Here is a 17,957-nt window from a genome sequence, read left to right as displayed (position 1 = left end):
CTACCTTAAACCAATGGGAAATTTTACCTAGTAAACCCTTCCCTCCCCACCCTTTCCCTTACAGTCAGGTTGGTGTGAGATCAAATGTCAAAAAGTGAACGTATTTAAACTTAGTCAATAATATATAAGTACACAGTAAAAAGATTTAATTTGTTTGAAAAAAATCCGCATAAAAATTAAGCTAGCTGAGGGTCTCAGTCACTGCTGTACCAGTGAAAAGATCCCTTGAAGGAAGGGGATATTGCAGTCTGAATGAGACACGGGACTGATGACGTGTGTACAGAGCTTATAAGGAAATGAAACTGCCACATGTCAACAAGGCTTGTTAAGGACAGGTGACTGTGAGCAGGTGTTGGGAAAAAAAAAAAAAAAAAAACAGGCTTATTGGGCGAGGTTATGAACTTTGGAACACCTGCACCACATACACAGTAACTTGCAAAAGTATGGGCAGTTAAGAGTGTTTATTTCTTGTTTGGGTGATTCTTGAAATGAAATAATTATTGCGATCCAAACAGCTAGTCTAATATAAACATGCGGGTGAACACTAAATGCCAGTGAGAGAAGTGGAAAGCCTCCGATTCCAAATAAAATGGAATATTAACAAAATGTTTTTGTGAACATTTTTACATAATAAATACACCTATGGACATTACAAAATCATAGTTCATAGAGAAGGATATCACAGTCATGTTGTTGTGGGAGGAGTGGAAATCCTCAGCTTGTCTGAGATGACAGTACTAAACTAGGGCGTTTCTTGCACCAGGCAAAAGTAGGCAGACACATATGACCTACATAAGCCAAGACATGACCCATGAACACACAAGCAATGGCAATAAGTGTTTTTTTGTTTGTTTGTTTTTTGTAAAAACATCACATCACATTAGAGCAGATGCAGGTAAATATAAATGCAGTCAAAAGTAACTAGAAGTTTTCATTTTGAAGAAAGTAGTTGATATATTGATAGCTAGTTTGAAGAACAAAGATTTCTCCCAGAAGCCCCCAGCTAACACATGTATGTGTTCAATTCCATCACCAGCTCACCTGATCTACCAAACCAGGTGTATTAATAACACTAGACTCCCATGAAGGGAGGTTTTGTGTTAATAAACACTGCTGTAAAACCACTACGCTTTATATAAATGTTTTTTCTGTTTGTTCACGTTAGTGCCCAGATGAGCTTTTCTAGTCTAATTTTCAAAAGTGTGTAAACTTTCTGCACAGTCCTGCATATAATAATTTACAAACTGACTGTTATTTGTCAATGTAATTAGAATACAAAAAAAAAAAAACAATGCAGCCCAAACCTAGGTCATGGTAATGGAATATCACACGGTGTTATATTTTCTTTAGTGTGTAACTACCACTAAAAAAATAATGATTTTTAGTATTTTGAAAATGTGAAAACATAAATATTATGATAGAATTTAATATATCCCCCCGGGAGCCTCAAATAAAATTTACATAATTTACAAATTTACAATAAAATGATTTATTAACAAAATAATAAATATTCTGACTATAATACATTAATATTTTTAAATCAATATTATAATAGCATCAATATTACAAAAATCACTGGTGTGTGTAATACAAAGAGCTGCTACACGTAGCCAGCTGCTAACTACAGTACATGCTTGCCAGCTTGTTCGGAGTTTGAACCACTTTCTGGGTGAAGGGTCTTTTCAGTGGGCAGGTCTTCATTTACATTGACATTTAAGGCATTTCGCAGACACTCTTATCCAGAGCAACATACAAGTGATTCACTGTTTACTCAGAAAAATACCCTTAGCTAGTTTGTATAGACTAGAATCCAAAGACACCTTAGCTTAGATACTAAACAAAAGTCAACATGGAGACCATAATAAGGTCTCCTAGATCCTGTTTGGCCGCCTTGTCATTATACATTTGGAAAGACCCATTTGCACCCAAGCTTTAACTTCCTGGCTGATGTACTGAGATGTTGCTTCAGTATTTCCACATAATGTTTTTTCCTCGTGATGCCATCTATTTTCTGAAGTGCACCAGTCCCTCCTGAAGCAAAACAACCCCACAACATGATGCTGCCACTCCCGTGTTTCACAGTTGGGATGGTGGTCTTAGGCTTGTAAGCTTCCCTCTTTTTCCCCCAAACGCAACAATGGTCATTATGGCCAAACAATTCAATTTTAGTTTCACCAGACCACAGGACATGTCTCCAAAAATTAAGATCTTTGTCCCTGTGTGCATTTGCATTAATCTGTCTTTTTGATGTTTCTTTATGAGTAATTCTTGAGCTTCTTCCTGGCAGAGTGGCCTTTCAGCCCATGTCGAGACAGAACTTGTTTCACTGTGGATAATGACACACTCTTACCAGCTTCAGCCAGCATCTTCACAAGGTCTTTTGCTTTTGTTCTTGGTTTGATGCACATTTCGGACCAAATCTCTGGGACACAGAACCTGTCTCCTTCCTGAGTGGTATGATGGCTGGACATTTCCATCTTGTTTGTACTTGCGTATAATTGTTTGTACAGATGTACAAGGCACCTTCAGACACCTGGAAATTGCACCCAAGGATGAGCCAGACATGTGCAAGTCCACAAATATCTTCCTGATATCTTGGCTGATTTCTTTCAACTTCCCCATGATGTTACACAAAGAAGCAGTGCATTCCAGGTGTGCCTTTAAATACATCCACAGGTGTGTCTCTAATTAACTCAGATATTGACAATAAACCAGAAATCAGAGCAGATCAGAAGGTTCTAAAGACATCATTATATTATATTGGCTGTCCCAAATTGTTTAAAGGCATAATAATCTGTACCAGTGAAAAGATCCCTTGAAGGAAGGGGATATTGCAGTCTGAATGAGACACGGGACTGATGACGTGTGTACAGAGCTTATAAGGAAATGAAACTGCCACATGTCAACAAGGCTTGTTAAGGACAGGTGACTGTGAGCAGGTGTTGGGAAAAAAAAAAAAAAAAAAAACAGGCTTATTGGGCGAGGTTATGAACTTTGGAACACCTGCACCACATACACAGTAACTTGCAAAAGTATGGGCAGTTAAGAGTGTTTATTTCTTGTTTGGGTGATTCTTGAAATGAAATAATTATTGCGATCCAAACAGCTAGTCTAATATAAACATGCGGGTGAACACTAAATGCCAGTGAGAGAAGTGGAAAGCCTCCGATTCCAAATAAAATGGAATATTAACAAAATGTTTTTGTGAACATTTTTACATAATAAATACACCTATGGACATTACAAAATCATAGTTCATAGAGAAGGATATCACAGTCATGTTGTTGTGGGAGGAGTGGAAATCCTCAGCTTGTCTGAGATGACAGTACTAAACTAGGGCGTTTCTTGCACCAGGCAAAAGTAGGCAGACACATATGACCTACATAAGCCAAGACATGACCCATGAACACACAAGCAATGGCAATAAGTGTTTTTTTGTTTGTTTGTTTTTTGTAAAAACATCACATCACATTAGAGCAGATGCAGGTAAATATAAATGCAGTCAAAAGTAACTAGAAGTTTTCATTTTGAAGAAAGTAGTTGATATATTGATAGCTAGTTTGAAGAACAAAGATTTCTCCCAGAAGCCCCCAGCTAACACATGTATGTGTTCAATTCCATCACCAGCTCACCTGATCTACCAAACCAGGTGTATTAATAACACTAGACTCCCATGAAGGGAGGTTTTGTGTTAATAAACACTGCTGTAAAACCACTACGCTTTATATAAATGTTTTTTCTGTTTGTTCACGTTAGTGCCCAGATGAGCTTTTCTAGTCTAATTTTCAAAAGTGTGTAAACTTTCTGCACAGTCCTGCATATAATAATTTACAAACTGACTGTTATTTGTCAATGTAATTAGAATACAAAAAAAAAAAAAACAATGCAGCCCAAACCTAGGTCATGGTAATGGAATATCACACGGTGTTATATTTTCTTTAGTGTGTAACTACCACTAAAAAAATAATGATTTTTAGTATTTTGAAAATGTGAAAACATAAATATTATGATAGAATTTAATATATCCCCCCGGGAGCCTCAAATAAAATTTACATAATTTACAAATTTACAATAAAATGATTTATTAACAAAATAATAAATATTCTGACTATAATACATTAATATTTTTAAATCAATATTATAATAGCATCAATATTACAAAAATCACTGGTGTGTGTAATACAAAGAGCTGCTACACGTAGCCAGCTGCTAACTACAGTACATGCTTGCCAGCTTGTTCGGAGTTTGAACCACTTTCTGGGTGAAGGGTCTTTTCAGTGGGCAGGTCTTCATTTACATTGACATTTAAGGCATTTCGCAGACACTCTTATCCAGAGCAACATACAAGTGATTCACTGTTTACTCAGAAAAATACCCTTAGCTAGTTTGTATAGACTAGAATCCAAAGACACCTTAGCTTAGATACTAAACAAAAGTCAACATGGAGACCATAATAAGGTCTCCTAGATCCTGTTTGGCCGCCTTGTCATTATACATTTGGAAAGACCCATTTGCACCCAAGCTTTAACTTCCTGGCTGATGTACTGAGATGTTGCTTCAGTATTTCCACATAATGTTTTTTCCTCGTGATGCCATCTATTTTCTGAAGTGCACCAGTCCCTCCTGAAGCAAAACAACCCCACAACATGATGCTGCCACTCCCGTGTTTCACAGTTGGGATGGTGGTCTTAGGCTTGTAAGCTTCCCTCTTTTTCCCCCAAACGCAACAATGGTTATTATGGCCAAACAATTCAATTTTAGTTTCACCAGACCACAGGACATGTCTCCAAAAATTAAGATCTTTGTCCCTGTGTGCATTTGCATTAATCTGTCTTTTTGATGTTTCTTTATGAGTAATTCTTGAGCTTCTTCCTGGCAGAGTGGCCTTTCAGCCCATGTCGAGACAGAACTTGTTTCACTGTGGATAATGACACACTCTTACCAGCTTCAGCCAGCATCTTCACAAGGTCTTTTGCTTTTGTTCTTGGTTTGATGCACATTTCGGACCAAATCTCTGGGACACAGAACCTGTCTCCTTCCTGAGTGGTATGATGGCTGGACATTTCCATCTTGTTTGTACTTGCGTATAATTGTTTGTACAGATGTACAAGGCACCTTCAGACACCTGGAAATTGCACCCAAGGATGAGCCAGACATGTGCAAGTCCACAAATATCTTCCTGATATCTTGGCTGATTTCTTTCAACTTCCCCATGATGTTACACAAAGAAGCAGTGCATTCCAGGTGTGCCTTTAAATACATCCACAGGTGTGTCTCTAATTAACTCAGATATTGACAATAAACCAGAAATCAGAGCAGATCAGAAGGTTCTAAAGACATCATTATATTATATTGGCTGTCCCAAATTGTTTAAAGGCATAATAATCTTAGTATATGTAAACTTTTGACTTTGAAGAAAGTAATAAAAATTGCCTTTTATTGGCAGTAGTCTCATTTATAACAGTTATGATTCTGCTTTTTGGCTTTTAACATCTGGCCTTATGTTGATGCCATAACATTAAAGATGAGTGAAGTAAAAACAAATGGTAGTGAAAAATTAATATTATGCTCTAGAAACAGCACAAAAACATGTTAAACAAGGCTATGTGTCAGGCTGGCTAGGCTAGACAATGACGGGTGAACACTCGCAGGGACGGTGCGATGCATGATTTATTAACAAAACAGGGGAAAACACAAGAGTGCAGCAATATCCAGGGATAACGGATAAACAAGACAAAAGACAAACTAACATGGGCTAAACCTGAAGGCCACCTGAGGCTGGTTGGTAGCCAGGGAGCCAGGCGGGATAGGGAAGCTAAATAAAAACCCAAAACCGCGCTTGTCAGGCGCAACTAAACTTACGTGACTCGAACACTAGGGAATCGGTCGCCGAATCCTCCAGGCGACCAACCGGTCAACCAAGAAGCGAACTCCTCCTGAACATGAATCGGCTCTTACAGAGCGAACTCCAGAGAACACCAGAAACAGACCTAGAGCCTCTCGACCAGCGAAGCCAACATACCGCTTGGCGTAGCAAGGATAAATCTCGGCAACGAGAAGATGGCGTTTGCTCCCTTTATAACCCAGCACTCAGGTGATCCAAATCAAAACATGATACATATACGTGAACATATAAAAGTCCTTGAACTTGAAGCCTGTGGGCCGCGGTTCGGGACCGCCCTCGGGGTGGGCGCGGCGACACGGACCGGACAATATGTATACAAATACCTCCTCTGACATGTCAGTTGTAGTTGAAAGAAGCCAGTTTGCCGTATCAGCTCTGACACTGTCCGAAACACCACCCCTTCTACCACACTGTTGTAAGCAACATAAGTCATTTGTAGATATTAATCATTCAATTATTATTTATTACAACTTTAAAAAATAAGCCACTTTTCTGCTGTACCACCATGTCACCCAAGATTTATATATTAATTCACTTTTTTGAAACTGAAGACTCTTTGATTTAGCTTAGAAAAAAGATCTTAAAGTTCTTAAATCACATAGTTGTGAATTTCTCTTTTGACAACACAAAAATTAAGAGCTCTCTTCTGCGGATTACAAACCTTCTGAGGTTGACTTAAGTTTTTCCACAACACTGCTTCTACATGTGTAGAAGGAAAATAACGAATATCAGATTCAAGCAATAACACATGAGAGGGAGGGCTATACCCTGAGATACAAGGCAGAAGGTACAAAGCTACTACTAGCACACTAGTGCCAGTTTTTCAAGGTATGACACTACCCTGATTCAGTTCTGATCGTGATATTTATTATTGAAATGTGATGCTATGATGACACAAAACACTCATTGACAAGAAGATTGACTTACGTTTGCAAAGAAATATAGCTGTGATATTTAAGCAAGCGCTACTGCATTTAAACACCAAGGAAGAGTCACACAGCTCTCTAGTCTGTATCATATGATTTTGCTGCTCCTCGTCTGTTTGTAGCTAATTTGAATGTTTAAATGAAAGGATGTCTGGCTTCATGCTATGCTTAAAAAACAATGTTTAGTTTTTTTGTAACTAGAGCGTCACTGCTGATTGCTTGCATTGCTTGTTGCCTGAACTCAGTGTCATTTATTACATATATTATTCCTTCACATGCTCATTAACTGTCGATTTCAACTGTTTTTATGGCTGATAATTGTTGTTTTAGACAAATAAGGTAAAACACTGGCAGAGTAATCCCAGCCAATCACATTTCTAGGTCATATGTCAAAAATGTTTGTGAATACCCCTTCTAATGAATGCATCTACTTTAAGTTGCACCCACTGCTGACACAAATGTGCAAATGCTCACACACAGCCTGTAGAGAAGTATTGCCAGTAGAAGAGAGCTCTCTGAGGCAGAAAAACATGTATTGTGCCTTGTTGGCATTGTGCCTTGTGCCAAGCATAGGCTAAAGTGGTATAAAGGATTGAGCTGTGGAGCATTAGAACTGTGTTCTTTGGAATTATAGTGTTACACCCAGTACTTCTGGGATAAGTTGGGGAGTTGGGAATGAGGTTGGCTGGTGACTCACTATCGCTCGTTGCTGAAGGCAATCAAATCTTCACAGCAATGCTCCCCTAAAATTTATTAACAAAAGCCTTCCCTGTACATCAGAAAGTGCTTCCAACAAAAGCAGCAAAAACATAAATACAATTTAGAAGCATCAGCACTTTAGTTTAGTGCCTGCCAAAGTTGGGTAATAATCACATTGAACATGTGCATATAAATCATTGCACAGTACAGTCTGATTTTGGCTTTTCTTGGGGTGTTTGGGGTGGAGACTGGCGAACAATGTCTGAGGAGTCTAAGAAGGAACAATGAGAGCAAGACTGTTTATGAGCTGAAGGGGAACTACTCTCCTTTGCTAAGAAAGAGGAGGCAGGAGACTGGTCGAAGACAGCAGGTTTGGTTTGGGTTGAAAATCTTTGTTCAACTGTAAATTCATCCAAAATATCTTTCTGCAAATATGACACCTCTGGGGAGCTGCTAAGATGCACTGATTGTTGAGAATCTTGAAGGACATTCAGAGTTGTTGGCTCAGTAATGTCAGAAGCATAAGATGACAGAGTTGCTATTTGTATTTTTGTCCTGTCTGAGTGAAGAGTGTTCCCTGACAAATAATTTTTGACATTTCTGGACATTGCTGAGGAACTTGGGAGGGAATGATTAAAGGGAACCGTGTTTGTGTTAGTTGGAGAGCTTAGTGTAATAAATGAATACAAAACATTAGTTTCCAAATCAGAAAAATCTGAGTCTAGGCTGCTGAGAGTTACTGGTTTCCATGAATCCTGAATCACGTCAGAGCTGCAAGATGACCCAGATGCTGTCTGAATTTTAGCATTCTCCAACTGATTGGTGTAACCTGGTAAGCTGGTCTTAGGTGAAGCTTTAGTTTCTGCTGTTTGGTTCTGAGATTCAGAGACATCAGATGTTTGGCTGGTAACTGCAAGGGCTGTGGGTGTAGAGGTTGGGGTGATATCTGTTACTGCTGACTGAGCTAAACTTTGAGCAAGAGTACCTACGCTATGCTGGAAAGAATTTACTACAGACTGTGGGTATTTGTTCTCTTCGTATGTGATCAGGAACTCTGGGTAGACTTGGGTTTTATTGAACACAACATAAATGGTGGGCTCTCGGACGTCATTCACACAGCTGTCATAAAGAGTGCCTGTGGAATCTTTAGCTGGGGGGCAGCTGTAATGGGACGCACCTCTAGTGTACTGCCCAACCAGTACCCTGCACATGAACATAAATCTCCTGTCCAAATTATCAGTGTGATCATGGGAGTATTTTGCATCCTTTGCAAAGTAACTTCCTGCAAGAAATCAGAAGGAAAAATGTATGAGCATATAAATTTGTTAAACTACTAATCCAAGAGACATTTTGGATTAAATAGCACATTTACTGTCTTACCTTGCCCGTACACTGTCCCATTGGCTCCGGATACTTTCATGTCAAAGTTCTGGAGGCATATATCATCAATGAGCATGGATCTGGTGCCATGAAATAAAAACCGCTCCCCCTCAGCATATTTCTTGTCCTTTTTCACTTTTTTCATTTGCTCTCTTTTTCTATAAACAAAAGGCAGCAGTGGTGAATTAACACTTTTGGAGCCGTGAATGTCGCAGTTGGCTTGCTCACGGGGGTCTTTGATCCTTCATGTTATTTCTTCTTTCTTCTCTGTCTCTGTCCTTTATTAAGTACTAATTATGTAAAGCTGCTTTGTGACGACAACAGTTGTAAAAAGCGCTATTCGACTTGACTTGACTTAATATGAACGAATGAGTTGAAAAAAGAACACACTAGTATTCTTCATTTTGGGGTGTTTAACACTCCAGGTCATAACTACACCAACACCAGAAGTCCTTGACACTGCTGTCGGTCAAAAGTAAAACTTCAGTTTTTACACTGATGAAAGAAAACCTTCTGCAGGATGCTACTGACCCAGAAAATATACACTATCTGCCTATTATTCTGTTGGCAACAGAGCCAACAGCTTACTCTAACAGCCTTGTGGTATCTGGCGCCAAGATGTTGGCAGCAGATCCCCCAAGTCCACAAAACTGGAAGGTGGTGCTGCTGCAAATTGGACTTTTTGTACCCGAACGTCCATGTGACCTTACATTGCTCCAAGGTCCAAGGTGTTTCGACCCTTGCTCGTCCATTGTAGGCTCTTTGGCAGGTGGACAGGGGTCAGCGTGGGCACTATGAGAGGTTTGCAACTATGCAGCCCATACACAGCAGGTGCATTGCACTGTGTTTTGTAACACATTTCTCCCTTGACTATCATTACATTTAAATATTTCTAAGGCTTGTCCAACAGCTGCTCTGTCAGTTCAGTCTTGAATTTAATGGTGCTGATATCTGGTACTCACGTCTGAAAATCTTCCCACAGTTTCTTGTTCTGGACTCTTTCGATTTTCAGGATGCTAAAGTTCTTCATGGTCTTGTGAAAATGTACGTGCACTCTGGCATAATCCTTGTCAGAAGGACTAAGGAAGACCCTCTGTAATCGCATGGAGGAGAGCAGATATGTAAAATTCAAAATTAAGGCTATGAAACAGGTGGGTAAGAATGAAAAATAGGCTTGGAACACTAACTAGATGCTATACCTGAAATCCAGAGGCTGGAGTTGCAGTCTTGTCCCAAAAGCCAGGGACACCTTTATAAGAGCTGGACTGTGCACCTCTTCTACTAAAGGAAAAAGTAAAAAAAAAAAGTTACTTCATAGTCAGAAGCAGTGTTCTTTTACATTGTTATTTCTTTAAAAAGTTAACAGTGAACAGTTAAGTGTCACATAAGTAATGCATGGTATAATGACTATGGTTTGTGGATTCTTTTACCTAGTTCTGGCTCTTTGGACATCCAAGGAGGAAAGAAACTGTGGCCGTCGTCTGACCATTCTCTCTGTGCCACTCATTTCATTTCTCTGCTTCATGTCTTTGATAAAAAAGTCACATAATAATTTTAATTTGTTCAATGTATGTATGTATATATTAAAGAACACCCATGCTTTATTCTTTTTGAGAAAGAAAAATTATTAAAAGTTGTATTTGAAAGAGTAGGCTACAATTGCGGATTATACCATAGCAGTATACAGCTACACAATCTACTGCAGACAGTTTGAAGGGTCAAACTAGGAAAATGTAAAAAAAACAAAACAAAAAAAAACAAAAAAACAAAAACAAACAACACATTTTTAACTTTAAACCACCTTAATTATTATTTGTATAATTAAAATGATGATTATTATTATTATCAATATTATTATTATTATTATTAGTAGTAGTAGCAATAGTAGTATATATAATAGAGGGTCCTAGAAGTAGTAGTTTCCTTCATACATCAAAATGTAGCTCAAAGTGCTTCACAAGATCTTCTGCAAATAAACCAAGGATAGATTCAATGACACTGAAAATGGGATTTAAGGAATAAAAACAGGGGTAAAATAAATCACAAATACAAATAAAAACAGTCAGTGATACAAATTGGATATCATACCTCTAAAATTCAGCTCGTAAAACTGCTTGTCAGTGGTAAATGTGGCCACAGCATTGTTATCGTCTTTCAGAAATTGTAGATATTTTTGCTCAAGCTCATCGCTGGTGATGGAGGACAATCTGTGCATCTCCTTCTGTGATTGGAAAAGAGGGGAATGCAGTGTGAATTTAAAAACAAAGAATACAGTGGATAAAAAAATTATCAGGAGGGCTTTACTGGTTTCTAACTTACAATTGACGCATACTGTATCCAATTCCTGTACACATTCTCCCAGTACCAGTGCCACTTTGTGGTGAGGACAAAGGTAGGTTCAAGCACCGAAGACTCTGTAGAGAGACGCCGCACTCTGTGAAGCCCCTGGAACATTGTGTCAAAGCACACAGGCTCTGTCCCCTCACTACCAAGAAAGAGGGTTAGTGAAAATGTCTGCACATTTGTTTCAATAAACATAAATAATTGTCTGCTAATGTAATACCTTTTTTGTTTCAGGTACTTTTAAAACTTTTAAACAATTTTAAAGGCACAGGTGCTTTCTCACACTGAACCCAGGTGTTTAGTGTGTACCCACCTGTGCATCTTAGCTGGGTCGCAGTAATCTCGCTCTATTGCCTCGTTGTCTAGTAAGTTCATCCACATGTGGTCCACTTTCACCTCCCATTTGTAGGGCATATCAAAGTGGACTCGCCAACATTTATCTGAAATAATAATAATAATAATAATTAGCTCGGGGCATGTTACGTAGGCATCAAAAGGTGCACGTATTTGTCACTGCACAGTGTACACTGTACAGCGAAATGTGTCCTCCGCATTTAACCCATCTGGTAGTGAACACACACTCACACACACACACACACACACGTGTTAGGGGCAGTGAGTACACACACACCCAGAGCGGTGGGCAGCCAACTCCAGCGCCCGGGGAGCAGAGAGGGTAAAGGGCCTTGCTCAAGGGCCCAACAGTGGCAGCTTGCAGAGCCCGGGAATCGAACCCACAACCCTGTTATCGATATCCCGGCGCTCTAACCGCTGAGCCCCCACTGCCCCATAATGAGTAAATAGCTAGGTTTAATTACAGTACTCTGGCCAGCAAGTGTAAGGCAGGCACTAATTAAAAATTAAAGCAGACTTGTGCGAAAATTGTCATTTCTTGCTCCTGGGCTCCCCCAGCAGTGTAATTTGCGCTTTGAGACACCTCTTATGGACATGCATTTCTGGACAGATACAGACACCGGCATCTGTAGTGAAAGATGAATGTTGACTGACACTGTAATATTACAGGATTTTACACAAATATGAGTCTGGTTACACAGCATTACGCAGTTCTAGCGAGCATGGTCCTGCCTGCTTTACTAAAGTTACATAAAGGTAAAGGTGCACGTATTTGTTATTGTACTATGTACAGCAAAATGTGTCCGCATTTAACCCATCTGTGGTAGTGAACAAACACACACACTAGTGAACTAGGGGCAGCAAGTACACACACACCCAGAGCAATGGGCAGCCAACTCCAGCGCCCGGGGAGCAGAGAGGGTGAGGGGCCTTGCTCAAGGGCCCAACAGTGGCAGTTTGCCGAGCCCAGGAATCGAACCCACAACCCTGTTATTGATAGCCTGGCGCTCTAACCGCTGAGCCACCACTGCCCCATAGTGTGGTTAGTAGCATGCTGAGCTCACAATAGCAACGACAAAGACGCTATTCACCCTATTGCGGATAAGCGGAGCATCAACATAATTTGGAAGCTCCTATTTTAAGGAAAAAAGGCTACCAAATGTTGCTTTAATCAAAACATACCAAAAACGGACAACACTTTAATGTAAGCATTGCAAAAACCAAGGCCTGCACCATATGTCAATTAGAATAAAACAAGGAAATTCAACATCAGAGCATAATTTTCTCTGTGTATGCCATCACTGTACTTAAACTTGGCTGGTATTTGACTCCTGTACAGATGCTTCTAGCATCCTTCAGCTCGAGTTGATGCTAATAACAGCAGACATTTAACATTGTCAAACAGATCACAGAATGTAGAACCCGAATAAATATATATACATGTAACAGATCTATGCCAGTCAAAGAACACCCAAACACGGGTGTGCATTATTTGGTGTACTTTAGAAATTGCAATGTCAAACCAACTGAACCGAATGATAACGTGATAACAGGTGAATAATAGTATTATTGATATCAGTTACCACCAAGGTAAATAAACAAAGTTCAGACACAGCGTTTTGCTGATGTGTGTTCAGTAATTATTTAGATAAATATACCTCCATATTTGCAGAATCCTTTAACAAAGGAGAGGCAAATCACATTATCTGTAATAAAAGAACAGAGAGGCAAAGCACAAAGTGTTATGGCTTTACTTAGAGTAACAATAATCTGCTTATTTAGGAATAGTATTCATGTTTAAATGTACAATGTGTATAGAGTAAAAAAAGATAAAAATATCTTGGTCGAACAACATGTTAATGCCTAAAGCCTAATGAAAGCAGCTTAGGTAATGAGTAGTTACCTGCTTTCTTCTGTAAGGACTCAGGCACTCTGCCCTTGTTGCTGAACTTAGTGTCCACTTTTCTTTTGGCACCAGTTTCACCCCTGGCATAACTGCAATCCTTTAGAGCCAAAATGTTTTGATAGATCAACAAAAGCGATCCTATCAGCTGACTTGGAACTCCTTTGGCCATGAGGGTTTTCACTGGATGAGGCTCATAGAAGTCGTGGCATCGATTGCACTCAGCGCTGCCGTCACAGGTTCCTCTGATGTAGTTCTCACACAAATGGAGTCTAACACAGGCCTCTTTATCAGGACAGTTCCCATATGCACTATTGCCTTTGTTATATGAGACACACACCTGTGGTCAGTAAGTAAAGATTGTAAATAAGTAAATTGTTACCTAATGAGAAATTGCAATACAATTGTAGAAACTGTCCACCTTCAATACAGATTATGTTACTTATTTATACTTCACTAAATATAGTAAAGGTATGCAGCTTCGTCATTAGAGGTGCCACTTATTTTGGGCAGTATGTGTCACCCCCTATAGGACAAATTTTAAAATAACTGTCTAACCAGTTACAGCAGAAGGTAAAAATTTATTTAAGGGCAGGATTTCTAAAGCAACATGACACCGATATACAATGTATATGACAACTGATGAACCTAAATCAGCATATGTATAAGTTCCAACAGAAAATAATAACAAAGGTGCCCTTTGGAAAGGGATGAGAGAAAGAAACGGACATCCAGGCTGTAGGCCATTATTAGTCGGTCTCCTTGTCCTTGTTTTAAACTTTTCTGTTTAAACAATAAAGTTTTTGGAAAGAAGAGTGCCTTGTTTTATTTTTTCTTATTTAGCCAATCATAAGTCATTATAGTGGCTGATTTTGTCAATGCTGATAACAACTAACCTCACCAATTAAAAGTTAACAACTGACGCTTGTTGGAATAAGTCTGTATGATAAGTATATATATATATATATATATATATATATATATATATATATATATATATATATATCATACATTAGAGGTTATTCTTAGCTACACCCACCTTCTACCTACAAACACTGCATACATTATTAATTATAACTATCACGTAGCTGTACTTCACAGGTTTAGAATTACTAGTCCATCAATTGCTGTTAATCACACTCAGCCCTGTCCTTCAATGGAAAATGACCACCGCAGGACCACCACTGACCAGATCATTTGAGGGAGGCCATACACTTGTATGCCCCCTACTTCTACTACAATGTAAACGTTGCAGGTATTCTGAGAATTTGGTCAGTGGTCATCTTATGGTGGACCCAGTTTCCAGTACTGGTAGTTGTACCTGATAGAGTGACCAAGAAGTTTAAGTACAAAGAACCTAATAAATTGGCAGCTGTGTTATGTTGCCAAGGATTAAGTAACTTACATGAGACGTGTGATCTGAAGGTAAGTATTGTATTATACGCTGATTCTTGCTCTCCTATGGCATGTAGGCTTTGATAAAAAAAAGCTCTCTAGTGCACATGACTACAGTAGGCCAGTTTAATACGCAGTGTCATGTTTATCTTACATGCGGAAGCAGAGAGCGATCACTCTGCAGCAGGAGAATGCGCAGTTGGCATTTGTTGAGTCCATTCAAGTTGCGTTCACGTAAGACTCCAGAGTTGTGCTCTGTGTCCAGGCTGTGTCCGTAGTTGCATCTTCGTCTGTTTGTCAAGCAAAAAATGTCAAGCTTTTAGGACATAACCTAATATGGCTAGCTAGTAAGGATAGGTGTGTCTGGGACAACCTTGAGGTAAAATGTCTGTTAAATCTCTCTCTCTCTCTCTCTCTCTCTCTCTCTCTCTCTCTATATATATATATATATATATATATATATATATTCCAGACAGTACACCTACCTTCTACACTCTCCCAGGAGGTCAAATCTGCACAAGTGTAAGTCTTTGCAGGTTTTGTCACACTCATTTGGACTGCAGAGCTTAAGACTGGTTCGCAGAACAACGTGTTTGGCGTTGTTTCGCTGAATAACAGTGAAGTAGTCGCTGTTCCCGACCACAGTGTCGAATTCCTCCCTGTCTGTTCCTGGTATGCTGATGTCCAGAAGGCGCTCATACTCCACTGCCCCGCTGTTGTCACACACTGATTTAAGAACTGCCTCCAAAGCCATCATAACCTTCTACCGATGTTCACGACAATTTGGGAGTTGGGTTTTGGTTAGAAACACACACACTCACGCGCGCGCCTTTCGCCAATCATGAAGCAGCGTTTAGAGGGAAAACGAAACTTAGCGAGTGATTTTAAAGCGGTTGCCAAATAATCGGGAACTCCCCATTTCCCTCGGCTAAAACGTTGTTCAGGTTGTAGTTATCCGGTAAATTACGTAAAACTAGTTACATTATACAAAATAGTACATTAGTAAAAATGTGATTGCAGTCATGTGATTTCCACGTGTTGAGAACTCTAAATAACCTACGTATTTGATGGTAACTAAATACTGGAAAGCATTGAAAATGGCTCACGCATCATTGTTCTATTATCAACCAAAGAACGCTTTAATCAGACAATGAACCTTTTAAGCATCTGAATATGTAGATAAGATTTAGGAATATGTAGTTTACTTTTCATATCTAGATAAGTTTTAATATCGTGGCACTTCGGTCATGCTCACAGAAAGTCATGAGTTATTACTGTGTCAAACTAAGTCACACCATTACATAGGTACGTCGACTGTATCAGTTTTCTATAAATTCTCATTTTTTTATTTCTTCAAATCAATATTTATGTAAAAAAGTTTATATATTTAATATACAATGTATGGTATGAATGAGGGCATTAGTTTCCTACTTGTCACAGAGAGAACAAAAACGTTCGGAAAAGGCGTATGGGGTGTTTGGCATGGGGCTTTTCAAGGATTGAAAAATCAAATGCATTTTATCCTAGTTAAATGAGTAAGTTAAACAAGTTCATTAAATCTGTTAAAAAGGTCTTCGATTTTGTTTATAATTTGATATACATATGCAACTGCATATTGTTGTCATGATCCACACGGTCTGACAAGAACGGGTGAACACTCGCAGGGGATGGGCCAGAGGAACAGAAACAACCTCGGGAGCAGACGTCGGCTTGAGGTGGCACACGCCCACCTCCATGGGCTCGCTGACAGGTACCGCAGACGACTCTGGACCCGTAAACCCACCTCGACGCTGCGTAACCGGACCGGTCTGCCTTCCAGGCCCGGCAGCTAAACCCCCAGCTCTCTGTGACTTTGGCTGTGACATGGTGGGGTAGGACGACCTGGGAGCTGGTCGAGCCTGATGGCGAGCATTATGAGCTCATCCAGCTCAAGCGACTCACCTCGGCACGCCAACTCCTGCTGCAAACGGGGGGCAAGCCCGTTGCGGAACTGGGCAGCAAGCACAGCGTGACTCCACTCACTACGCGCAGCCAAGGAGCGGAACTCCAGCACATAGTGGGCCACCGACCTGCTGCCCTGCTCCAGTCACAGCAACAGGTCGCCCGACGTGAGGCCCCCCTCGATGACGCTGAAACACCGCCTTGAAGTGCTTCAGGTACTCCGAGAAGGGCTCCACGCTAAGCTCTTCCCAGGTGGTCATGGCCCAATCCAGAGCTTCTCCAGCGAGAAAGAAAGGTGACCATTGCCTGGTCAGTGCTGGTTCCTCGACTACATAAATACACCGAGCACTGAAACAAGAACCCCTCGCAAAGCTCTGGATCGCCTGAATACGTATCCGAAATGTCCATCAGATACGGACTAGTGACTTGGCTGGGAGAAACCACTGGCTTCGTGAGCCTCTTGGTGTCACCCACTAGTTGGGCGACTAGCTGCCGTTGGTACGCCTGATGCTGCCTCAGGCGACCAACGGCCTCAGAAACTCTGTAGAGAGTGGTGCTACTGCCCCAAGACTTGTCCTTGGGCGCGAGCAGCCAGATCTCTGACAACCATCCCCGCTGTTCGGGGGTATTCGGCTGAGAATTCTGTCATGATCCACACGGTCTGACAAGAATGGGTGAACACTCGCAGGGGATGGACCAAAGCGAGAAGTTTATTGTGGGACAGAATAGAAAAAGCAGCAAGAATTACGTGGGGCAAAGAGGAACATAAACAACCGTGACAACCAAGAGGGGCAAAACAAAAGAACACACCTGGGGCTGGCGAGGCACTAGGGCTGTGCTAGCTGCCGGGGCTGAGCCTGAACCGCTATACGGAAACATAAACCACCAAGCAGAGCCTGGGAAAAACTCTTAACTGAGACAAAAGAGGTGCGCTAGTCAGGCGCGCTGAACTTACACGACTCATGGAAGTGGGGAGTCAGCCGCCAAACCTAGACGACCGAACCGGTCCGACGGAGGGGAAGCTACTTGCCAAATCGAGCGTACGAGTTGCTCACTACCGGAGCTCCAGAACCTGAGCACGCTAAACCCGTGAAGCCTGGCGAGATCGCCG

The 17,957-nt window shown here is 40.5% G+C and overlaps 1 protein-coding gene across 2 annotated transcripts; it reads right to left on the bottom strand.

Moving 5' to 3' along the window:
- Positions 1-5,652: 5,652 nt before the first annotated feature.
- Positions 5,653-16,126, bottom strand: LOC140549230 (protein mono-ADP-ribosyltransferase PARP12-like). Of its 2 annotated transcripts, none has more exons than XM_072672656.1 (12): positions 15,391-16,126; positions 15,060-15,195; positions 13,511-13,850; positions 13,266-13,313; positions 11,567-11,693; positions 11,230-11,395; positions 10,999-11,131; positions 10,341-10,437; positions 10,110-10,191; positions 9,873-10,003; positions 8,911-9,068; positions 5,653-8,812 (listed from the first exon to the last, which is right to left on the bottom strand). In XM_072672656.1, exons 1-12 carry the CDS (start codon positions 15,660-15,662, stop codon positions 7,725-7,727), a joined length of 2,778 nt encoding a protein of 925 aa, XP_072528757.1. In that variant the 5' UTR covers positions 15,663-16,126; the 3' UTR covers positions 5,653-7,724. The 2 variants fall into 2 exon arrangements, with proteins under 2 accessions (XP_072528757.1, XP_072528758.1); XM_072672657.1 differs by having other exon boundaries at positions 10,110-10,188.
- Between the last annotated feature and the right edge of the window lie 1,831 nt (positions 16,127-17,957).

This window comes from Salminus brasiliensis, chromosome 2 (genome assembly GCF_030463535.1).
Source record: "Salminus brasiliensis chromosome 2, fSalBra1.hap2, whole genome shotgun sequence".
In the NCBI taxonomy this organism is placed as follows: domain Eukaryota; kingdom Metazoa; phylum Chordata; class Actinopteri; order Characiformes; family Bryconidae; genus Salminus; species Salminus brasiliensis.
Note: the sequence above shows the minus strand (reverse complement) of the source record. Positions and strands in the feature narration are given on the sequence as shown.